At 43.7% G+C, this 25,892-nt stretch overlaps 1 protein-coding gene across 11 annotated transcripts in view; it reads left to right on the top strand.

Annotated features, from left to right (window-relative positions):
- FGD4 (FYVE, RhoGEF and PH domain containing 4) overlaps positions 1-25,892 on the top strand; it is a 1,139,208-nt gene that overhangs the window by 822,863 nt on the left and 290,453 nt on the right. For all 11 annotated transcript variants that reach the window (XM_069628200.1, XM_069628199.1, XM_069628201.1 and 8 more), the window contains one exon: positions 1,710-1,855. In XM_069628200.1, the coding sequence (XP_069484301.1) occupies positions 1,710-1,855 (146 nt within the window). The remainder of the gene's footprint in view (positions 1-1,709; positions 1,856-25,892) is intronic.

Genomic DNA, 25,892 nt, shown 5'->3' with positions numbered 1-25,892 from the left:
ACAACTGAGGCTATGGGCGTCGTGCGTCCTACTTATAACATCCGGTGACATTGGCTCAACGGAGGCCCTCGAGGACAGCGTATCGACATCATCGACGCAGGACGCAGACGTAGAAAATTTTCCAAAGCAGCACAGCTGTGGTGATTACCTGTCATAGATATGGAATACATCGTCGGACAATCACAACGAAAGAATGTTACCAGGTAAGAGAAACTTGTTCTTCCCAGGCAGGAGGCAGTCCCAAACCATTTACTTCCCCTTTGCCACTGTAGCAAGAAACCCAAAGCCTGAAAGGAGAACACAGGTGGGGGTTTGCAAAGGCCCAAAGTTGCCCACTTTGAGCTGGGAAGCTCCGACAATATAATAGCCGTCCACCCTCAGAACATTGGATTGATTGGTTCATAGCTAACACATTTAATGTAGACATTGCATATGCAGTTATGCAATATGGGTAAGTGGGACCTACAGATTGATCACAAAGGAAAGGTCAGTGGTGGGCTATCTTGCAATTGGTACGTAGACATTTTCTTCTGTTTCTAACATCTGCAAAATAGCTTAATAAAGAAATCTCTTGCCCTTGGTGTCTACCATCAGCCCGCAGAACAGACCCGAATCCCACCTGCGCTTCAAGCACAGGACCAAACGAGCGCTATTCCTCCAAAGCCTGTAACAATATATATGATTGCTGTGAAAAATAGGGCCTAGAAACGGGCCCATGGTCCTCATGAGATGCCACAGCCAAGTTTCTCTCTATTGCAAAGGTGTCTTTAAAGCATATAATGTTGAAAGTTATGTTCAAAAGCTCCATTAAAAATCAAGGCTTTAGTCTTAATGAAAGAGGCCTGTGTTTAAATGTCACAACTCTCCCATCCAGAAAACAGTGGATCGGAACCTAACAACTGGTGAGTGGGTTTGTAAAGTGAAGTCTTTGGGCCTCATTACGAGTCTGGCGGCAGCCGTGCCGGAAAAACCGGCAGGCTGCCGCCAGACCCGAAATACCATTCTGCCTCCGTGATTGCCGGAATCACCAGGGCATTACAAGCCGGTGGCCTGGTCATTCCGGAAGCGGAATTCCGTAAATCCCCATCCCCATGAACACCCATAGGACTCCATGGGGATGGGGACAATGGAAACACTGGTTCCGTCTATAACGGAGCCGGTGTTTCCATTTCCACCTGCAGGCGGAGGGCGTTCCTCCCGCCAGGTCAGACCCTCCTGCCTGCAGAACTCGGAATCAGCCGGTCCAGAAACAACGGTGGCGGTGGATTTACCGCCACTGTTTCTGGACTGGCAGGGTCGTAATGAGGCCCTTTGTCTCTCAGCCCATCTCTATTCAGAGGCATAGACAGGGTAGGGCCTGAGGGATAAGGCCCACTCAAAATCTGTAAATGCCCACTCGTAGCGTTGATGGGCATTTACAGAGGTTAATGTCACTGCTGTGGACCCAAGTACATTATCTTCAGGCCCCACTTGTTAGGCAATCCTGGCTACGCCTCTGTCTCTATTGCAGCCAACTGCTCGGTGGCCGGCTCATCTTCTATACACACTTAGTGTTTCACCTTCTTATTAGAAATGACAAGCAATTCCAGTTCAGAGACTGAATGTACTGTTCATGGGCCTTGGCACTGCTTCTGAGCGCATGTTTCCTCTTGGATTCATAAATCAATTTTAAGATTCACTATGACTTACTGCCAACCTTTCAATTGCAGATATTTTATGCCAAACTGTTGGAGGAAGCGAACCGAGGCTCATTTCCAGCAGATGTGGTGCACAAAATATTTTCCAATACCCCATCAATAAACGTCTTCCACAGCGATTTTCTGCTGCCGCAGCTGGAGAAACGAATGACAGAATGGTAAGAGTTACTGTGGTCCAGGATAGATAGCTAGCTTGCTTTCTTGATTAATAAAGGACCAGGGTTGGCGGATGTGCTGCGTAAATAATTGGATATAGATGATATCCGCTGTCAAATTATTGTGTCTCGGTTGCAGGATTAGAGTTCCTGCCCGTTTAAAGTGGTTATTCAGCAAAATGTGAACCATTACTGTCCTGTAATATGTGTGAACACCATCAAAACACAGACTGCTTTACGTCGTAGGCTACTGACTGTTAAATAATGCTTGGATCTTCTAGATAAACATCTGTTTAGGTGGATAATGTCACCATATTGCTATTAAAATATCACCTGCTATTTCTAGAAAGAAAATGTTTAAAGCAGTAACACGGAAATTCCCTTATCAATGTTGTTACTCTGTCCTTCGATTTGTGCACTTGGGAATCATACTGAAATCATACTTAAATGTACATTGCATCATGTCAGTGTTTTTCTTAATTCGTTTGTATTCTTAAAATCAACCGCCCCTCTTCAAACAAAATACTTTACACATTCCCTAAGCTGTGATAAAGTGCTTTAAAACTGTACAATGAACAAGGTTGAAAAAAAATCATTTTAGATCAGACGCCGGTGCTGTCTTTCACACTATTTTACAACAAAGACATGGGGTGCCTTTTCGTATAAACTTCCATCAACCTGCTGTTGCAGTACACTTTAAATGGAGTATAGGATCAAGGCGTTTCATTTGTATTTTGCATTTATTTGAAGAACAGGGAAATCAATTTAGATCGGATAATAAATGTACAGTTGGCAGAGGCATTCCCCGATATAGCACAGAGATAAGAACAGGTGCTGAATAAATTTGAGGGTGTGAAAAAAGGGAGGGCATAGACCAGGGGCACATACATGTGAAACATGTGACTTACAAAGAGATCATTAGCCTAGGGGGAAAATGCTTCACACTGTACAGTACTGTACAAAAATACACAAAATTGTATTAAGTGGCACTTGAGGGGCTAATAAGGAGGATGGGGTAGGGAGCTCCCACTTTGGCAAGTATGTGAAGTTTAAGCCAATCTTTGAAGCAATTGTGAGAAACCTGAAGGTGTCTCCCTGGCTAATCCCCGGGGATCTGCCATCCAGGTGGCCAGGACACAGCCATCGCTATTGGATCCAGTTCCTGGGGGTGGGCCAGTGAGGTAGGATCACCTGGATTGGGGGGGTCCTCGGGGAGTGAGACACTGACGGGTGAGACGCAGTATCCCCCTTCTTTCAACACGTGTTCCTGTTCCTACTACGTCGGACATTCAAAACCACTGCCCCCCCCTCTCTTTCCGGCACAAACACTTTTGCACAACACACTAGAGAACGGACTAACGGAGCTGTTTACTTGACATGTCCCAATACAAGGATCAGGCAAAGTCAGGCAATTGATCAGAATCACACACATCTGACGGTCCTTTCCCTTCCCCACAGGGATAAGAGGTGGGGCAAGAGAGCACGGCATACAGCACGATAGCACAGCTAACCAGACATGGCAGTTCAAGAGAAGGAGATGGTGGCGGGAATCGAGAGGGTGGAGAGGAGAGAAGCAACCTTGCCCTTTTTGTCCCAGGCCCTGCAGAACCTTTGTGGAAGAGGACGTAAGACCGCAAACAATAGCACAAGTGCCTTGCAGCAGATGTCAACGGTACCTAGGGCAAGCCTACGCCGATAGGCAGGAGCGAGGGAACCTCCTGCGACCGCGGTACTGGCCTTGACTCTTGTGACGCTAAAAGCCAAGCGGTTCATCACAGCCGGTGAGTCCAGGGGAGAGCCGATAAGAACTGGGCTGTGTTGAATGAGAGTCGCAAAGTGGCAAGTTTAAACCAAGTTCAATGAACTCTGAAAAGTGTTGAGGTGAGACCAGCTGCTGAGGCTCCGTCTGGGTGCAAACTCGAGAGACTCTGGTTGATCAACATCTGGGCGAACTACAGGTACCAGAAGGCCGTAGGAGAGCCACCAAAATGGTGAAAGTCGTCATACAGGAGGTCTAGTAAAATCCCTGTGCAATCGAAAGTCTTTGATCTGCAAACTGAGTGAAAGCAAGGGAAGTGAATACCGCATTGAGAGAAAGCAAGGGACGTGAATCTCACAAATTTTGAAAGTAAAGTGAATGAGAAATTGGCAAGAGTGAACCTGACCGAGCAATGCTGATGAGAAGGTGGCAAGTCTAAAAGTCCCGGTAAACAGTGTGTTGACAAGAGTGAACCCGGGCGAGGGATGTCCACTGGAACTGTTTAAAAAGACATTAAGATTTGTGAGCGAAGGAAAAGCCGTAGTGAACCCAGAGAAGGGGAGGCTGAAAGTGAAGAAGGGTCAGCGCCTGGAAGAGGGGGAACCAGGGGTGAGAAATCCTCACCCAACCTGGAACCAAGAAGACATCACTTTTATTTTGTTGAAGAAACTTTTTGTTTTGTTACTTGAACCCGTCAGGCCCTCGAAGGCAAGAGACTTTCAATGGAAACAAGACTTGGCCCTAGATGATTCTGAGAGCTGCAATTTGAGGGGTGAAGCCATCACCCAAAGTCCATTAAGAAAAGGAACTGTTAATGATTTACGGAATACGATTTGTGACGGCTCAGCACCCGAGCGAGGCAGATCCAGAGGTGAATACGTCACCCAAAAGAAACCAGGAGAAGAGGAACTTTGGTTTGTTTGTTATTTTACTGACCCTCGAAGGCAAGAGACTTTATGAAAAGAGACTTGGCCGTCGAGGCTTCTGAGAAGTTGAAGCCAGAACTGTTATCTTTTGCTGGGCAAAGCTTGAGATTTATAAACACCCTTGAACCTCTGTCTTATTAGTTGCCACCATGAGTTCCTCACGCAATACACTGTCGGTCTGGCTTTGATTTTGATGGGTGTAGGTTCCAATGAAGTGGGGGAGTAGGGAAAAAAGTGCACAAGATAGCAGAGGCACAGGGGGCGTGGGACAGTGAGGTTGAGTGTAGAAGAGGAGCAGAGGCGTAGACAGGGCGGGGCCTGGATGGACAAGGCCCACCGAAAATCTGTAAATGCCCACTCCGCAGCCGTGTGTGGGCATTTACAGAGGTTAATGTTACTGTGGTGGGCCCAACTACGTTAGCTTCAGGCCCCACTTATTAAACAATCCTGGCTACGCCTCTGATCAGAGGGATCAAGATGTTGAGTTGCTGAGTGTTTTTTTGTATACGTTAGTATTCGGTTCACATAGACGTGATACGCTAATTTTTCACGCTCCCATTTATATAATCCCACACCACAATTCTGGGCAAGGAACAGACCATGAGGTAGTTAAAATCAAAATGTATTTGAAAAGAGATGTTCTTTTCAGACAACTGGGACTCCAGCTTTACCCTGGATCCCACTACAGTATGGTATGTATATAAAACAAACAAAACCAAAATAATATTTTACCTGCCTATATGAATCTCACCATTATAAATCCACAGTGGCACCCACTTTCAATCCCAAAGTCTTCCTCCAAATATTGTAATAATCTAAAAGACACTAGACATACTATCATTCTAATTAGCATAGGTTTGTTTATGAACATTACTAACTTTACTTTTCAATTGAACATTTTACATAATGCAAGTATGGTTAAAGCATTTGATTTTCTCCGGCATCAACGCAAGTATAGTGCTCGAGAAATTCACATAATTTACATTCTAAAATATCCTTGCACCAACTCTTCTCTGCACATAGAAGGTAATGAATACATTCACTATGTAGATGCCACTGTGAGGGTGTTGGGGGGCGGGGTGAGAAAAGGGCCTACATGTGTATATTTCAGGGCTGGAGCTGCACTATTCTGCAGGAAGAGATATATTAAGTTGAAAACTCTATTCCCTGCCACACTACACCTAACTCTGCATGCAAAGGATTTGCACTACACACAGCTTTTAATTAATAGAGTTAAATCTTTCAACATGCATTTCATTACGGAAACATCCAGACTATGCTATGGCTCTCCTTGGTGGATTTAACTGCGTGAAGTCACTCCAGGCAATAGTACCATGCATTTAAACTATGATCTGACGTGGCTCTGCACCGGTTCAAAACAATAATTATTTTTCAAATAATACTTAACTTTACAATGGCAAACCCACCTTAAACTGGCAACCAAAATGCATTCAGAATTTCATTTTTTCACTGCAAGTGGACTGTGCCTTAAAGAAACCATATATCACTTTGTATTGGGTATATAGAAGGAACACAGAACATTGGAATATTAGCAAGTGTCCCTATTTTAAATTGTATTTTCCTGCATTCCCCATTCTGTTACCTTCCCAGATATTCCCCCTGATCAAGTTGGACTGTTAAGGGAATGTGTATGGATTTTTATTAATTTACCTTTTAAGATGCAATTTCTGATTTTGGAAGGACCAGCCAGGCAGAAAAACCCTCAATTGAGGTGTCCTTTTTGGAATCAACTCCCCAGCGCTGACTGGTCATCCTTCTATGGGCTGCTCTGGCTTCCTGGACTGGTATCATAGACTGATCTGCCAAGAGAATCCATTCTCTTGCTCTGCAATCTCCAGTTAGTCCCCCTTCTGTCCCTTCCTTGCATAATATTATATCATAATCTCTGAGGGCTGTGCATGCCATTATATTTCTCTATAACCTCACCTCTGGCTGGTCAGAGGTGTGGATTTCCAGTCCCAAATGTAGGAGGAAAGCCTGCCTTATTCAGAAAAGTCAATTATGTTTTATGCTCTCATTTCTGATTCATCTATGCTACCTTAATGAAACATATTTTTTAGATTTCACTAGTTGAGGCAAATGTTTTGAGACATTGAACGATGGAATTCTGTTCATTTTGGCAATGTTTAGTATTTTAGCAAGCTAAAGTAGTTCTTAATATGATGACATTTAGTTTTTATTACAAAATGTACTATGTATTATTTTTATGCAAAGCTTAGATCAATCAGAGCTTGCATGGTGATGCACTGCTTAATTTTGTTTTTGCACATTTTAAGTATTCTCTACATTTTAAATGCATTTATTTATTTGGTGTGCAACTACAACAATTCTCCACAACAGGGCAAAGATGATAGGCAATCTAAATATTCCCTTTCTATGTCACCACTTATCCAAAGTAGAATGATTTAACTGTGCATATTTTCAATGACCCTTCACCTTGACTTATCAAACTCGTTTGCAGTGCATCTGAGTGTCATTACCTTCTTCTATTGGCCTCCCATTGCTATCTTCAGTTGACCTCCCATTGCTGATGGATCCGGTTTATGAGTGGCTGGGAAATAAAATATGTGATAGATTCTTTGAAGGGAAAGCCTGGTGATGAGTGAAGGTCTGAAGAAAATGCATGGTGTTTATCTGCCTTAAAAACCTACCTTGACTATGAGTGTCTGGTTTTCGGCTGCTGTGCTGTGGAAGAAGACAAAACGATGAATTATATGGGATGGCAGGGGGAGAGGGGAAACTAGAGGGAGGACAGGGGAATGGGTCGTTGGGTTTTGATGTCTTGGGGAAGGGAGTTTGGGGAGATGCGGGGGGAGGGTGTGGGGGTTGGGGTATGTTATATTAAAATGCCAATAAAGTGTGTTAAAAAAAAATATACCTACCTTGAATACAATACAGGAGTGTCTCAGGTGGTCTTAAAAGCCACCTGACCTGGCCATTACATGTCATAATCTTCTATTCAGTTCCCACTAGATTGCAGACATTGTGTCTCTTCAGAATGCGTGTATGTGGGACCAGAAGCCTAAAATACAATTTTGTTTCTGTTCTTTCACGCCAGCTCTTTTAGGTTTAATTTCTTCATGTATCAGTGGAGACCTGTCTTTTCAATGTATGTGAAACATCAACATGAAATTCAATAGCATGGTAATTTCTATGCTTAAGTTTCAAACAATATAGTTTGAAATTCATTTTTAACACAGCAGAATAAAGGAACACATATATTCATTCTCACATTGACTGGAATACAACTATTGCTGTAATGACATCTTTACAATTGCTATTCACATTGGAAGGACATATGAAGAAATCCAATTATAAGCTTTTACTTAAATGTTGTGCTGTAGTTCCTGCAAAATAACAAATTAATGTTGGACCTATTTTTTTACACGTATCACGGTTCATTGTTGAAATTAAAGGTAGTTCTCTTTAAATATGTCTGTTTTTGCTGCTTAAAGCTGCACTTTAAATAAAGTGATGAATTGTTGTAGTTGGAGGTCACTATCAAAGAGGACCCTAAGGATGCCAGCCCTGGGCTAGGGCGCACAAAAGTCAGATGGAATGGGAAGGATATAGGCGGGAGGAGGGGAAGGATGGCGTTGGAAGCTGGGAGAATGAGGACTTCTGTTTTAGAAAAGTTTGAGATGAGGCAGCGGAAAGCCATCTAGTGATGGATTGCATTGAGACACTTGGTAATCCTTTCAGAGGTGGCTGGGGAGAAGGAGGGAAAGGAGAAAAATATTTGAGTATCGTCAGCAAAGAGCTTATGGTGAAATCCAAAACACAAGCTAAGTCTTTTTAGGGCTGAGATATGGAGGCTGAAGAACAGAGATTCTTGGACTGATCCTCAGGGGGATGCCAACCGAGAGATCGGTGGGGGTCAGAGATTTGTGAATTCCAGGAGATTTTAAAGGAGGAACCTTCCAGGTAGGAGTCAATCAAAGCTAGAACAGATTTGTGAAACCCAGTGCTCTGGAATGTGAAGTAGGGAGAGCATTGATCAACCATGTCCAGAGTGGTAGAAAGTCCCAAAAGCACAAGTGTAGAAGAGAGTTTAGAGTGGTGAGCATCACAGAGAAAGTTGGATACGTACATGAGTGAATTCTCAAAGGAGTGTCTGCTACAGAAGCCAGATTGAAGTGGGTATTCATGTCTAGTACTTAGTGATCTTGTTGGAAACCATAAGCTCAACGACCTGTGAATAATGAGGTAGTGAGGAAATGGGGCGATCGGTCACTGGGACGTTTGGGTCAGTAGATGGTTTTTAAAAAAGGCGTAAAACAGCTGCAGATTTGAAGGAGGTCCTAGGAGTACGATGTGGAGTGAAAGGTTTTAATTTTTTTTATTATTGTACATTAGTCACAAAAGGACATATTACCCATTGAATTTACAAAAGATAAAAGAAGAATTAGCATTACTAAAATTACATATAATCAACAGAAAAATTAAACTGTGCATATCCATATAATATAAACACATTTATAATTCAAAATAAGACATCTAAAATATGTCACAAGAAAAACAACAAAGAAAAACAAATAAGTTCAATTGTTTGAAGAGCATGTACAGAATTAATTGGTTATCTCTTGAGAATTAGAAATATGAACTCAAACATATGGAAATCGGTACAGCTCATAATGATCATAAAGAAATGTGTATACAATTTAATTCATTTAAGAATTTTAACAAGGCAATTGATAACGGGATTTCTTTCCCAGACGAGATCCTATGCCAGAAGGCGTGTGTACGAAGCCAATCAGGATTGCGAACAAGTGTGCAAAATGTTTTACTCGCTGCACAAAAGAGGCAGTGCAGGATATAAGTAAATGGTATGAGTCTTGTATGAGACCTTTGCCTCAGAGGTTACAATGGGAAGCTGCTGAATCAAGTTTTTTCCAAATACATTCCATTTCATTAGTTTTCAGCAAGTTCAGGCAAAAGCGCAACAATTCAGCGCGCCATGATGGATTGGGAAAGCGCAGAATATACGGAAGAACATACTGAATTGGTTTTTCGCATGGAGTATAGCTTTTCGTGTGCTTCAAACTGCTTATAGAGGCTCTAGTCGGAATACAGTCCACACACAACAATGCACGCTTAACCTTATCGGGATTGGTTATTAAGATATCGTCAGTGCAGTCTCAGTTCAAGAGAATTGAAGCATCTTCAGTGTGTAAACTTGATAGATAAGGATTCTGGTGTATGGCAAGATCGATCTTAATGTCTACATATAGTGACTGATCTTGAGCTATAAGGATAAGCCTATGAAGAGCGAGAACCTTCCAGTGATAGTATGACTGTAAAGAATGAAGGCCAAGCTCACCTTAATTTAGCAATAGGAAGCGATGATGGTAGAGATAAGCAATTCTTCCATAAGCAGCCTTCAAGATGATTCCAGTTGATTTTACTGACACAGGCATGACATTCCATGCCATATAGGATTGAAGGTAAAATCTTAACTTTGTAAAATCGTCTAAGGGGCAAAAGTGAAAATGTACAGAATGAATGTAGTAGTTTCTTTTATTTGGCATAAAAATTGAAGGATCTTGCTCTCCAGCTCCTTAGTGAGATCCATGACTGCATGATTTGTGCAAATATAAAATCCTAAGTATTTGATATTTTTTCTATGGGAATTGATTGGCCAGTTAATGACCATTGTAACTTAGGTGTGCTTTCACAATATTTATCAAACATTATCATAGCAGATTTGTCTCGATTGACGACAAGCTCATTATTTGTAACATGGACCTCAAGAGCATTGAGAAGACGTGGAAAGGTTTAAGAGCTCAGAGATTGAGTGCATGTGATTAGGGTTAAGTCTTTGAGTGTTTGAAGAATAAACAGGTTGATGGGAGCACCAGATGGGACGGTGCTGTGAAGGGTGGTTTATTTACAATTTATTTAGAAAAAAGTATATAGCACTTTTATCCAAAACACTAAAAGAGGAAATTACTCCTATTTTAGTTATAGGGCCAGTTATAGGGCCAGATATGAGTTGTTCCAACCCCCATGTATCTAACAATAAAGGTTTTGTACCTGTATCTACATCACATATTGGGCAATTTGAATTGCTACATTTTAACTTACATTATAAGAGGGTAAAGTGTGAAGGTGCACTCACTTTTATTCAAATTAACTGGTTTTAACTATTTCCTCCTGAATCAAGTACTTAAATAGTTCAGAGTTTTAGGTGCTCCTTGTTAAAGTCTGTGCTACCAGACTGAACTGAAAATGTAAAGTGATGACTTCCCGTGATCCGCGGGATGCGAAAACAGGGGCACACTTTTGTTCGATTTAATCGGAAACAATTTTAGAGTACAGTTGAAGCTTATTTTCTGTATGAATTCACAGAAAGTAAAATTCTTTGCACATTTATCAAAATTTAATTTAAGAACGATCTATTCCCTTCAATCTTCAAACAAAATCAATAACACATTGCCATTGTAATGCACAGTCATTACACTTTTTCAAACATAATATGTAGAGAAAAACTCAGTTGAATTTCATCAATTTGACAATTCCATCAAAATATATATAAGTATTTATGTCATATACAAAAACATGCAATTTAGGTAATTCCAAGTATTGTCTGATATCCTGATTTTGAGTCCAATGTCCTGTATTGTTGGTTCTTCTTAACAAAGACAACTCCTATCTTTACATTATGCGTTTCGGGCTATCTTTTAACACTTCTTCAGATGTGGATAACAGATCTATTCATTAATTCATCTAAAAGTAATAGAAAATAAATAGTTTCGTTACTTCTTGTGATCATTTCCCAATTAGACATTTATCATTCTTCGAGTTCTGTCGGCACCCATTTTGAACCAACCTTTAAGATACTTGTCCGGCCAAATGACACAAGTTCTTGTGAGATCCAGTCTCGTGTGTTTGAAGATTGAAGGGAACAGTTCTTAAATTAAATTTTGATAAATGTGCAAAAAATTTTACTTTCTGTGAATTCATACAGAAAATAAGCTTTAACTGTACTCTAAAATTGTTTCCGTTTAAATCGGACAAAAGTGTGCCCCTGTTTTCGCATCCCGTGGATCACGGGAAGCCATCACTTTACAATTTCTGTTCTTACATTATACCGGCTTTTAGCTTAACAGCTTAATTTGCCACACTGCACTGAACACTATCATTTTTCACTTTGAACTCCATGTCCCAGCAGTCTTGTAGTTCTTGGGACTATTTGTTTGCTAACCAGGCACAGCCAGTTAGTGCCGGTATATAAGGTAGCGCTTACTCGCCTTTAGCTTCATTGCTGCTAAAATTATATCCGTTGCATTTTAGGAATTGTTTTTAAATTGTATTGGGCTACCTGTATGTAGGCCTCATATTGGGCAATTTGAAATGCTATGTTTTATTTGGGGCTTTTTAAAACTAGTTCTGTCCGGTGTTAATAGTTGAAGCGCTGTGCTGTTCGTACATTACACCTGCTTTTAGCTTACAGCTTAATTTGCAACTTTGCACTGAACACTATCATTTTTCACTTTGAACTACATTTCCCACCGGTCTTGTAGTTCTAGGGACTACTTGTTTGCTAACCAGGTGCGTTAGCGACAAGCCGGTTAGTGCCAGTTTGTGTCTGGAATGTTTGTACGTGTGTAAGGTTGCGCTGTCATCCAGTGCTCCGTTCAGGTACAGATTCTTCTGTTGTCTCTCTCTAAATGCAGCTTCTCATGGAAATCCTAGTTAATCTGCGTAATTCCCCTTCTTACCCAAGGAATCATGTTGATATTCTTGCCCAATATTGCACATTGCTATTCGCTATGATTACCTCTCCTCCGAGCCAACACCTTGCGCCGTCCGATACTGTTACACAGACATTAGGAAAAGTGGAAAGTCCCACCCTTGTCTTAGCCATGGACAATTATTTCAAACTGCTTCAATCTCGGATTTCCTCAAGCTGGCAGTTGTTCAAGCCACTGCTCCCTTCTTTAGTAGTACTATGTTATGGTCAGAATCTGTTTCTTGTGACCTATTAAGCTCCGACCCAAGAAAAGTTCCTCCACCATTGCCACCTTGCCACCTCATTGGCACCTGCTTCCAATATATCCCACATCTCCCATTGAAATACCGTACTAAGGCAATGCAAACCCAAACATAATGTTAATACTCCGAATACTGTGTTTGTCTTTGTTGAACACTTGTTCACTTGTTAAGCATGGTGTGGAAGTCCACGGCTTTCTTATCGGGACATTGTGTGGTCTCATGGCCATTAGAGAATCTTGGCTTACCAATTCTACTCCCACCTCTGCCACATTGGCTATTCCACCGAAATGATCTGTCCTTGGAGCTGATAGTCTTGATCGCAGAGGCAGGGGAGTTGCAATTATTGTAAACAAGCACTTTGACATGCATGCAAACCCCCACTCTAACCCTAGATGACTGTGAAAGTCTTGTAGCTAAAATAAAACTCAATGAAAATAGCTCCCTTACCATAGTGGTAATGTATTGTCCTCCATCCGATACCCCTTTCTTTGAGGAACAATTGATTAATTTTCTTAATAATATCACTAAGGCAAGCACCCCAGTGATTGTCCTTGGAGATTTCAATCTCTGTGCAAACGATTCTCTTGATAAACAAGCAGTCTCCCTCCTTTATGCACTAAAGGCCAATGGCTTTACTCAGAAGCTCCTGGCTCCTACTCACAGAGATGAACACACTCTGGATTGGGTATTGACACACTGCATACCTGCAAAGGATACAATACTAGCAATAGCCACTGTCCTTGGTCGGATTACTTTTTTGTGAATTTGATTCTCCCTTTGCCAGTTTCTTCCTGGATCCTTAATTCTAGCTTTAAAAAATGTGCAACTGTCAGGAACCTGAGGTTACACCTCAATTGTTATCTTCTCAACTTTTAGCCAAGCTTATTTCAGCAGATTTGTTCACCGTTTCAAACGATCTTGCTTTTTATCTTACTTTTACCATCAGTGACATTAGTGAAGCCCTTGCACCTAAAACATTTAATTAGTTAAACACAACTCCAGCAAGAGTTCCTGGTTTGATGACACAATTATTACTCTACAGTGTATCAAACGGAAAGCCGAGAACACTTCTTCCTGCTCCCTCTCCCTTTATAATCAATCGGTACATAATATGAAAAAGGCCATCATTGATGTAAACTCAGTTTTAATGACGAAATTTCTTCTGCAAAATCCAACACGCTGTGAGCTTTTTACAATCCTTAAAGAGTTTGAGGGTAAACTCCCCACCGAAAAAATATTACGCAAGGACTCTGCTTTGTGCCAATTGATATATGATGAGTTAATCATAAAATCGCAATTCATCAACAATCTATAGCAGCCGACAAAATCAATGCATCAAGCGGTCTAAAAGCCTGTCCAAGCCTGCCGACTCCCCAACACCCTTTTGTAACAAAGAACACTGTGAGAAACATGTAGGTGTCTCCCAGGCTAAACCTGGGGATCTGTCATCCCGGTGGCCAGGACACGGCCATCGCTATTGGATCCAGTTCCTGGGGGTGGACTAGTGAGTGAGAATCACCTGGATAGGGGATCCTCAGGGAGTGGGACACCAATGGGTGAGACGCGGTATCCCCCTTATTTCAGCACCTTTTACCCCATCCTACCACGTAGGACATTCAAAACCACCCCCCCTTCCGACATGAACACTTTAGCAGACCCTATTTCCACAAGGAGAGAAGAACAATTAGGAAGAAAAAGAACTTAAGGAAACCCCAGCAGGCCCCCTCGTCGTCTTCATCCTTCATCGACTCAGGTGAGGAGGAGGAAGGGGATTGTGACAGAAGTTTCCAATTTGCATATATTAGACCATGGTACATAAACTAAAGAAGTACTTGTAGCTCCAGTTGTTCTAGATCAGTGGCCTTGAGAATTGTCCAGCAGTTGTTTGCATGTCAGATTATAGCATTCCTGGATCCATTATACTATCCATCTGACTATGCCTTATTTACTTGTGGTAGCCTCTTGTGCTAAGCTGAACACCACTAAGAATTAACTGATGCTCCAGGGTGTTGGAAGCAGCTTCATATTCCTGTAGCTTAGGTCTGTAGCTGGCAACAGAAGTGCAACTTGATGTTTGGGGTCCTTTCCACGAGCTTGTGCTAGCGGCAAACTCTGTGTTGAGTCTTAGCTCAATGTGTGCCAGGTGCCAGCGCGTGTGCCCTTGGCCCACTTGGAGCTCGTAATGGCTACAGTTTGGTGCAAGCGTGTCCTTGCGGCAAAACATGCCGGAAAGCTAGGGGAATTTCAGGCCCCATTGATTACTAAGCACATGGCGAGTGACATGCTGATGGTCTACAAGAGAAGGTGAACCTTGCAACACGCCAAGAATGTGTCGGCCGTTTACGAGGTGAGTGCTACAGTGTTATAGTAGAGAGGGGCATTGAGGGTCAGTGGCACAGAGACATAGGGGCTCAGATACATAAAGGGATAACGTAACCTACCCTAGCCCCGATTGGGCAGATTGCATCAGGCTCTGAGCACCCCGAAAACCTGAGCATTTGCACCTCCAACAACATTATTACAGCTATCACAACTTGATGATGATAATGAGGATGCACTGACCTAAGGCACTGCCTCAGGCCTTTTCAGAGTCCCTGGTATAATCATTCACATGGTGTGGCGTACTGGAGGAAAGAGTCAGATAAAGGGGTTTCAGATATGAATGCTTCTTTATTAAACAATAAGAAGAAAAGCCCGAACTGCCCATATTCTAAAGGGTATTCCCTACATAACTAAGCAAAACTCAGGTGCTCGTCGTCAAGTTGGTTGTCCAGATGAAAAAGTCCTGTCCTCTGTCCAAAACTACATAACTTTAGCCCTACCACTTTATACACAAACATAAAGAACACCAGGAGAATGACTCCCTTCTCCTGGTTCACTGGTATCCACCATGGAGATTGTGGTTAAAAGTCTTAACTGAGAGTTCTTGTTCCTCAAAGATACAGAATACCAGGAGGATGACTCCCTCCTCCTGGTCCAATAGCTAAGGGTCTTTCACAATATCTTTTTGCAAAATTTGCGCTAGTATCGGAATAAACAAAACTGTTTTGGGTGGCCAGGAGAATGCCCCCCTTTTCTTGGTTCAATTGACTCTTGATGACAATATTTCTTAACAGTTCTGATTAAGCTTTGTATGTCCCTCCAGGCTTTCTGCAGAGTTGATATAATTTTTCCTGCTTCACTTTGTTTACTATAACCGCAAGTATTGTTGCGAGGGGGTCTACTCCTGAGTCCTTGATTATTTTTGCCAGAATCACTGGGATGATGTAGATCACTCCTGAGGCTTTGGTGGGTTTTGGTTTTGCTTTAGTCACCCAGAGTGGGACGGATATGCCCAGACATGGGTCCCGTAGCTGCTCGGCCTAGAGACCCAAGCTACTCCTCACTGATGATGCCCAACAAAGCTGAAACATTTCTGGGGATGCTTGTGGTCTTGTGCAGAAGGGGAGTGACCTAGCTGTTCGGACTGGGGTTAAGTCTGATTTGCATATGGCCTTTCATCTTTTGTAATGACTTGGCAGGCTGAAAAACAATGGTCTGGAGGGTTTCCCAGAGCTGTGCCTTGGGTATAATTTATTCAAAACCTTCCAGCCATCAACTTTTGGTTTTGCTTTAGGTTGAGATTAGGGAGATCACTCTCGATGCTTTGATCAGTTTTGCAAGAATTGCTCAGATGAGGGAGATCATTCCCGATGCTTAGATCACCTTTTCAAAAGTTACTGAGACGAGGGAGATTACTTGCAATGCATTGCTTAGCTTTGCCATAATTACTGAGACGATGCACTTGTCAATGACAATTACACTCTTGGCACTTCTCTACCAACCACTGTAATGAGGTAGAACCCTCTTATGCTTTTGTTATCCTCCCCTGGAGGGTGTCCGGCACATAGGACCAAAAACAAAAGGTACGATTTTTTAAAAAAAATTATATATTTATTTTTGGGTTTCCATATAGGTAAAAAAAAGTGTTTTTTACCACAAAAACAGGAGTTAGGGAGGACCCCCCCAGAAAAAAAAATAGTATGTCGAAACTTTTCATTTGCACTTTTAACCTATAACCTCCCCGGAGCCCTTACCGGTTCTATTGTGGTTCCTGTTGCTTCTTTCTTCTGGGACCACGTCACTGGTTCTTCCTGGGAGGTTGGGCCTGCTCTTCTGCGTTCGTCACCACTCTTACCTCGTTTCTCACTACCCCACTTCGGTTTTGCAGGGCCTCCGGTTCAGCGGTATCAGCGTTGTTAAGGGACCTACCTGTCCACCTCGCTGAAGTCACACCACAGTTCACTGGATTAGCACTTTGGCACCAGTCGTGCCTCCTTCTAGCTCCCGAGGCTTTCTCCGACCTTCCAGCCACTTGCTCTCAACCGAGGACTGGTTTCTCCATCTTGCATCATGGGTCTGAACTTCCCAGGCAGGTGCGTCTTCGCGCTGTCTTCTTTCTGGTTTCTCTAGTTCCCTTTCAGGCAGTCATTGTGTCTGTTTTTATGGTCGATTGTTTGGTCCTCTCCAGTGCCATGTCAAAGTCCCTTGTCTGTATCGATGATGCACTATTCAGGCCTCCTCAGGGCCACCTCTTCTCAGTACTTTGGAAGTCACATGAAAGAGTAGTTTGTATAACTCCTGTAATATTATACTTCACAGTGTTTCCAAAAGACACTGAATTAGGTTTTATAGGGAGAAAAAGGTAAAGTGTCACAATAACATAGAGGTACAGTCAGATGCTTTTCTTATAGTCTTAAAGATTTGGGGGACTCAAAGGTAAGAGGGTTAGGGAGTGCCACCATGGAACGGTAGTCATCATCCCCATGAGGGAAGTCCCTCCCTGTGAGGATCTCCTGCTAGTTACCACTCCTAGGAGGAATATCGGGTAGCTGGCTCACCTCCCTAGTCTCATAGGGAAGGGCACCCTCATGGGGAGAAGTGACGTGATCCCACGATTTGTCAAAATGGGTGCCACACTTGCCTCACAAGTCTAGAGGCAGAATGGGACAGTGGGCTAAAGCACGTATGAAAGCTAAACTAAAATCTAAAATGAAGGCCAGGGCCCTGGTGGGGCGGAAAAGGCCAGTAGGACCTTCAAACGATGACACAAGGCAGCCATCAATCAAATGGGTTGAGGCGGATCAGAAGAAGGGTGCGGATGCTGTAAAGAAATGTTTACTGTCATTTTTATTTAAAGTAAAATAAGGCCTAGATTTCCCTATTACTATGGGGTATTCCCTACCTATTTTTCTAACTATGGTGGTTATCGGTCAGTGTAAAATGTCCAAAACAAGTCCATCCACTGTCCGAATGTAACCTATCGGACCCTACCACTAATATAACTAAGACCAGGAGAATGACTCCCTTCTCCTGGTTACTGTGTTCTTCCCAAGGATTCCGTTTTGAATCTTCAGTTGCACTCAGTAGACCAATTGCAATAGTCTTTTGTTATCTTTTTAAGTTCTATAGCTCACTTAGGGGACTGGAAGTTGCCTTTTTCTCTTTCTCTCTAATTATCTTACTTTGATTCAAGTTTGTTCTCTCTCTTGTAGGGTTCCAAGTACCTTGTATATTGTTCCCCTCATGTATATTTTGAATACTCAATTTCCAATTACAATTCAACCATTCCCAGAGTGCTGTCGCATGTATGAAGTTCATCTTCTTGCCATCAGAAGACTGAATTCCCTAAGTGTCGTTTCCTTTTATATTCTCCTTTTTACCATCGGGATATGGGTTGCCTTGTTACTTATCCTAACAAGAGAAGTTTCCAAATTTTCTTCCCTCCCACTTTGTAGTATTTGGGTTTCGAGGGGATTGGGTCCTCCGACGTATTCCATATCTATGACATGTAATCACCACAGCTGTGCTGCTTTGGAAAATCTTCGGCGACTGCGTCCTGTGTCTATGAAGTCGATACACCGCCCTCCAGGACCTCCTCCGACGGCCGACGTCACTGGATGTTATAAGTAGGACGCACGACGCCCGTAGCCTCAGTTCCGTTTTTTCTGTGAACGTGTTCGCTTTGGAGATCTCGGCGCACCTCGACTCTTTGGAGTTTCTGTTCTTTCTCGGTTCTTCGAACCTGTTCGTATTGTGAAGTATATTCTTCGTGAAGATGTCTACCTCGTCTTCCACCCCGCGTCCGGGCTTTAAGAAGTGCGGGGACTGTGGGTCCAAGATGTCGGTGACGGACTTGTTTCCTTTTATATTCTCCTTTTTACCATCCGGATATGGGTTGCCTTGTTACTTATCCTAACAAGAGAAGTTTCCAACTTTTCTTCCCTCCCACTTTGTAGTATTTGGGTTTCTTTCTGTTTCATTAACACAGTTTGGTTTCTTATTTAATTTCTAATTCCCTTCACACCAATACTGGGACGAATTGCATTTGTTTTACATTGAGTCCCTCTTGCCCTTCCAGTATTTCTGTTCCCCATATTACCTTCTGTGTTCGGGGGCAACATTGCCGGTACCTGGTGGACATGGGGATTCTCTTATGTCTGCTTTGTAGCTCTGTGGCTTACTTTTTGCTGCATTCTTCTGTGCCTCGCTACTGGTGCCGTGACTCAGATCTGGAGTGATTCCCACCCACTGGTTGTGTGGGAGTGGTTGTATGGGTGGTGTGAGGGGTCAGAAATGCGAGGTGGACAACTTTGTGAAGAGGATTCATAAAATGCCATTTTGTTTTTATCTTAAAAGGGTTTGATGAATGCCTCACTATTCCTACCCGAAAGAGGATTCCCTGTCCATCAAAATAAACTAAAGGACACACTCTAACAAAAGGAATCTCTCCGTCACACTTGTACATACAACAAACATATGAAGGAAATATATGGCGATTCAAATATAACAAATATTACAGTTATGTCCCACATTAACTCAATAATTGTTTCTCCTTGTAGCCTGGGTAATGTTCCCTTCCCCAGATCAAAGCAGGAATTCATATTCACAGTTCCAGATTAGGAAAGTTTCATTATACAACAAAGTTTCTGATAATCAGATTCCAAAAGTCTCTCTCTTGGACTTTCCAACAGTTGAAAAGAAATAACTCCCTCATTACAAGTTTGCGGTTCTGGAAAAAAGTGCCGGTAACAACAGTTACCGGCACAAGCCTGACCTGCCAGTAGTTCGAGGCCATACTGGCAGACTTTTCACTGATGCACCGGCACCGTTAATAATGGTGCTGGTGCTTCAGTGTTCCCATTCCCGTGGAGTCCCCCGCATCTTCTCGCTGCGCAACCTCTGCATATAGGGTCATTAAGGGTTAAGACCCTCCCAAAGCCAACATCCGCTTCACAACTAGTAGTGGCTCCGGCGGCTCAGCTTCCCTTCAACTTCTGCTGCCACTGCAACGTGGAGTCTTGACCATTATTGCACCTTCTGCTTCTCCTCCTACTACTACGTCTCCTACTCCTACTGGCCTGCACCTGAGGGGGCCCTTTATACTCACTAAACCCTCTCAGGTATGGGTCATTAAAATCACAAGACTGCATTTTGCAGTCTAGTGCCTCTAAATCCCTCTTCCCTGTCCCAGTTCTTTGGGCAGTGTGGGACTTGAAGTCCACAATGTTCAAATTAGCTCTTCCTTGCTGAACATTGTTTTTCACGTTTGTTCTTCACTTCCATTATTCACTACGTTTTCAGGTGGGATTTTAAAAAAAAGTCAAGGATTGCTTTGGACTCAAAGCAGAGTTAGCCTTACCAGAACTTAAGATGACAACGTTCTGTTAATTAACTTTCTCTTGTTGACTACAATAGTTCTTACTAGCACCTTTTGAGGGGAGCTTTATACCTTATAAATGATTGATTAGGACAGTTTTTGCAACCACGTCCGTTTCTCAGCATTTCTCGGTCCGCATTGGAGCTGCTTTGACTTACGTGCGTCCTGCGTTCTATGACAGCCCCGCCTTTGTCTGTTCTCTTGAGTACACAGGGCTTCCCCTGGTTCTCTCGGTATTTGTCTCTCTCGACTCTCCGCCCTCTCTCTGCTCTACGCCTTGTCTCTCTGGCTCCCTGGCATACCATCCCTTATCAACCTTCTTGGCACAGTCCGTTGGAGAGTCTGATTTAAAGGGATAGCCTCAGTTTCTTGTTGCTGATGATATTGGTTCATTTTATTTTCATGAAACTGATAACTCTAGTGTATTATGCAAGTCCATGTAAGTCTTCACATGGCGGGCCTCGGGGAGTTCCTCACAGGAACGGTAGTCTTTGTCCCAAAAGTGGGGAGTCTCTCCCAGTGAGGTTCCACTTGCCTCGAACACGAGGGAGGGTGTTGTGGAGTGGGCTCACAGGGGGAGCTTCCCTTGGGGAGAATTGAGGAGGTTCCTCGATTCATCACGGGGCTCTTCGAAGTAAACGCTTGAAGCCGCAGATATCGTCGATAAGGTGGCCAGCGGGTCAGATAGAGACTTAGACCAAGTATGTTAGGCCTGCGTAAGGGAGGAGGGGGGTCTCTTTATCCCGCACATTTGGACAAACCTCCAACTTCCAACTACTGGAATCTTTGCACAGTGAATATGAGGACCTGCAAATAGTAGATAATATGGCAGGGTAGCACAGGGGCAGTCTCAATCCATGCACCTAGTCCTGACCACGCATTCACCTTCCCTAGATGTTTTAAAGGAAAGGTTGGATACTAGAGCAGCAAACAAGGAAACCCCTGGCCAGGGTGAGATACATGCCCTATCCCCCACAGGCCCAGACACAGGTCTCGACACAAATATCAGATGGGCCAATATTGGAAGCCCTCGAGAGGTTGATTGACTGAATGTATGCAGACAACTGTTTCAATGATCCAGATCCACCAGGCAATAAGGAGAGTGTTACTGATCACAAGCTACCCATTACAAGTAATTAAGTTTCCTCAGATCCCGCTGATGGAAGATATTATTGCATACCCAAAGAGTGATAAGGAGCTAGTGAGGAAGGGATAACAAAGTCTGTTCTGACTAACGGTTTCAAACAACCGAAGGATCAAGAAAGTGGCCACTGCCAGCACAGGGGTTTCTTATTCAATGGGTGGAAGCAATTGGAGGAATACAGAAGATGAAGTCACATCAACATGGCTCTTTCGCTCTATGGGGGAGGGGGGGTGGCCCTAGACGAGATATGGCAGTCTGTTGCATCTGGAGTCCGCCATGGATGAACTAAATTAGACTCTCCAGGTTTTAAAAGAGGAGTCCCGACTATGTAGACAGTGCCTCCCTAAAGCACTAGAGTTGCTGTCCTGCTTCTTACCCATCAATCCAGGACAATCGTCCGGTCAGAGCACTGAGATTATCAACATTAGCCTGAATCCGCCCAGAGGTTGGAGCACAGCAAGGCAGGGAAGGCCGCCTCAACAACTTGACAGACGAGACAGGTCTACTGAATAGCCCAATTGTGCGGTTATCAACCGTATTATCCATGTGGAGAGGATGGCAGGCACAGAACCCAAAAGTTCTCAACCAGGCAGTTTGGCTCTCATACAATCCAAAAGACATATTGCTTCACCAGCTGCTAATAGAGATGGCAAGGAGGAGTGACTGATCCCAAAAGACACCTCCTCAAATTAAATTATGTCACAGGAACAGAAGTTGACTGACGCACTGTTAGGCAGAATCCAGTGCAGTTCCCTTAGGGAGCACTACACCAGATTAGGACTACTGGTGAGAGCAATAAATCCCCTTTGGTATCAGTCTGTACCACAAAGATTTAGTTGGTAGCTGTGGCTGAGCAGTCAGACTTATCTCAAGAGGGAGATGAGCAGTATTCAGGGTTTACACAATAGGCCTACTGTACTATGGCACAAGGAAACACTGACCAAAGCTTTGTAGTTAAAAAGTAGATATATATTTATTTTATACACTTTTTAGAAAGTACATGTATCACAAGTATCAAGCAAGTTAAATTAAGTCAAATAGAAAAATATACACACTCCCTATATAAATTGTAGACCAAGTGAACCAGAGTGAAAACTGAGCAAAACGCCACAGTGACAACTACACACAAGGGATCCTCTAACAATTTCTCACAAGGGAGGAAAAACACAAGTTATCTAGAAATAGGTTCTTATACACCCTAGCAACACTTCCTATCAGTTGTGAACCAGGTCAGCAAGACCGTGCATCAGTATAGGCAATACTTCAAATGAAAACTGAGCCAAATGGCATTTCACAATGATTATGCAGTGGGAAAGAACGGGTAGTTATAAGAAAGAGTCGCACCACCCAGTTCGCATTGGGAATCAATCTCGAGAAGGCAGGTTTAACAAATGTGACCAGAGTCAGTAGGCCTGTGCCAGAGTTAGTGGTACAGGGCAAGGGCCCAGGAGCAAAATGTTCTTGTAGCTGCAGTCAAGTCTTTGGTTAACAATGTTGAAAAGGTGGATGCAGAAAGTGAACAGACAATGTTAAGAGAGGGGGGCGGCCAACCCAACAGGTAGGTAAAGGATTTAAAACACCTTTAGCACTACCGCGAAGAAAGGGCGGCCTGGCAGAACAATGTACCTTGAAAATGAAGAAGTGGCTCCTGCTGTGGCGGTTGTTCCTGGTAGTTCCTGCAGTTCGGGTGATCCTGCAGAGGAAGAGAGGCTCTCGTCGTGGAGGAGGAAGGTTCGAGGTACTGCACTACCCAGGGAGGAAAAAAGCCATGGTGCTACCAAACGAAGTTTAAAAGGTACGCTCCTTTTAATCGCGGTCCGGGTCGATAGCTGCGTGGCTATCCAGTCTCCAAGTGTGGGGTGTTAGGCAGAAACCTGTGCAGTTCCCTTAGGAACCACTGCAAAAGATTTAGGACTACAGGTGGTTGGCAGTAAACCCAATTGGTAGCAGTCTGTACCACCCAGATTTACCTTTTAGCTGTGGCTGAGCAGTCAGACTTCTCTCAAGATGAGTTAGGCAGTATATAAAGAATACACAATAGGTACAGAGACACAGTAGCACAAGCAAACACTGACCAGAGCTTTGGTGTAAAAGTATATCATTATTTATTTAAAGACACACTTGTAAATTACACTAGCACAACGAGAGGTAAATAAATTCAACACACAGTCACTATTATATATATACAACCCTAATTACTTATTAGACAAGTCTTAATGAGAAACACCACTTATTTTCAGACAGAGGTGAGCAGTTAACATAAGATGGCACTCTAATAAGTTGTTAAAAAGGGAGGGGAAAAAGGCAGAGTTATAAAAGCACACAAATTTCAATACTTTTCAAAGAACCACAGTGAGGCAGGTTAGGCAAAGTCTACTGGGGAACAAGGAAGTTCAAATGCCAGGCCCACTCTTAGAGAGAGCAAGCGAAATGTGTCCAGGATCACACAGTGGGGTTATGCCCAAAGAGTCTTTGTAGAAAGTTCGCAAAAGATTAAAATCAAGTCAGGAAAAGTTAGTTAACAAGTCCCAAGCTACCCCAGGTTAGAAAGTCGAGGATTTACTGTCACCCCGAACGATCTGTCGCAAGGGAAGCCAGGCGGGACACAGTACCTGAAAATGAGAAGAATGCTCCAGCGGGGGCAGTTGTTCCTGGCAGTGGGTGCAAGTCAGTGTTTCGTCCAGAGGAAGAGGAGGTCTCAACGTGGAGGAAAGCTGAAGGTCGTTGCGCTGCCAGGGAAGAAACCAGCCGCGGAGTTTCCCGGTTACAAGGTACCACCCTGTTCTTCGCGGTAGTGGTGATCTGTGGTATTCCGGTTGTCGGGGTGCTTGGCACGGGCAAGGTGGTCACGAGATGGTCCAGGAAGGCGAAAAGACGGGCAAACTGGTTATCCCCACCAGTCAAAGGAAGAAGACTCTCCGGGCTGGAGATCTCCTCTGTCGTCGGGAAAAGTGGTGAGACGGTTCCGCAGGGCTCCACCGGTGGTGTCGTCGTTGCAGGTCGGCTCGGCTTCTCCCTCCTCGGATTCTTTAGGTCCTGTGGCGACTTCTGAAGTTCCAGTCCCCAAAGCCCTGTTTTTATGCAGAAAACCCCCATTCATTCAGCCTAGCTGTCAATCAAACATGCTAAGTGGTGAGCCGGGCCAATCACACTAGAGTGCGACTTGAGTTGCTGAGGCAACTCAGTCCAGGGTGCCTAAACCCCCCTCCCACACCCCCTGTGGTACCCAGATAGAGTGGCACCACTTTTGGAGGCTTCTGTGGAGGAGCCCGCCAAAAAGTGGAACAAAGGGCTTGACTTGGGTTGGAGTCACAGAAGCGAACACAAATGCCATTTTGGAACCAAGTTTCGGCAAAAATTACCAACCGGTGGATTAATATTAATTTAATAAACCGGCGGTATGTTCGAGGCTATGTTAAAAAGAGGTAGCCTCGAACAATGGGAAAATCCCATAGGAATATATTCGCGGTTGAATATAAAAAGTAGTATCCACTGCCACCAGCCAAAACTCGGTCGGGGGGGACTGGACAGTGCCCCCTCGAACAACAGACCCTGGGGCAATCGAATTGCCCCGACGAGTACATCCACAATAGGATGGTTTGTACTGGTTCTGTTCACAATTTGAGACTAGTAAAGCCAATGGTGACTTTACATGCCCTGGGAGACAGTAGTCAGTCCCAGGCTATGGAGTCTATGTTTGGGGGTCGCTACGACACCCCTGGGTTACGGCACGGAGGGTGCCGTGTAACCCACATACCAAAAACACATGAAGCCCTATGGGGTAAAGGACCCCATAGCCCATAAAACACATACAAAGTCAAAGGAACACCTCAAATCATGTCTAAGAGTGGGGGGAAAAGTGTCTCACTCTTAGCAGGAGAAAAAAATAAACCCCAAAAATCCAGCAAAGCTGCTGGGGGACTCACTAGGTTTGGGAAATTAGCCTTTACAGAGAATTCTCCCTAACATGGGGCACTGGCGATTCGAACACAGCAGGTTCGGGAAGGCGATGTGCAAACTGGTTGGCCCCACCAGCTCAAGGGAAGAAGGCTCTTGCAGAAGATCTCCTCTCATCGTGTGGAGAAAAGTGGTGAGACGCTGCAGCAGGGCTTCACCGGTGGTGGTAGTCGTTGCAGGTGTCTTTGGCTTCTCCACTCTTCGGTTCCGTAGTTCCAGTGGCGACGTCTTGCTCTTCCAGTCCTCAGGACCCTGCTTTTATGCAGAAAGAGACCCATTCATACAGCCTAGCTGTAACTCATACAGTGGAGTGGTCATCTTGGCGGGAGACCCTCCAGCCTATCAGAATAGAGCGCGACATGAGTTGCTGAGGCAACCCTTTCCAGGGGTCCTACCCCCCTCCCACACAAAGGAACCACCCCAGTCTCAGTGGTTCTTGGCAGAAGCCTGCCAAAAGGAAAAACAAAGGATCCCCGACCTGGGTTAGGATTGTAGAGAAAGACACGAAAAAGAAGTTATATCAAAGTTCTGGGAAATAA

Source organism: Ambystoma mexicanum, chromosome 12, assembly GCF_040938575.1.
Source record: "Ambystoma mexicanum isolate Mex_15411 chromosome 12, UKY_AmexF1_1, whole genome shotgun sequence".
Taxonomy (NCBI): Eukaryota; Metazoa; Chordata; class Amphibia; order Caudata; family Ambystomatidae; genus Ambystoma; species Ambystoma mexicanum.
Note: the sequence above shows the minus strand (reverse complement) of the source record. Positions and strands in the feature narration are given on the sequence as shown.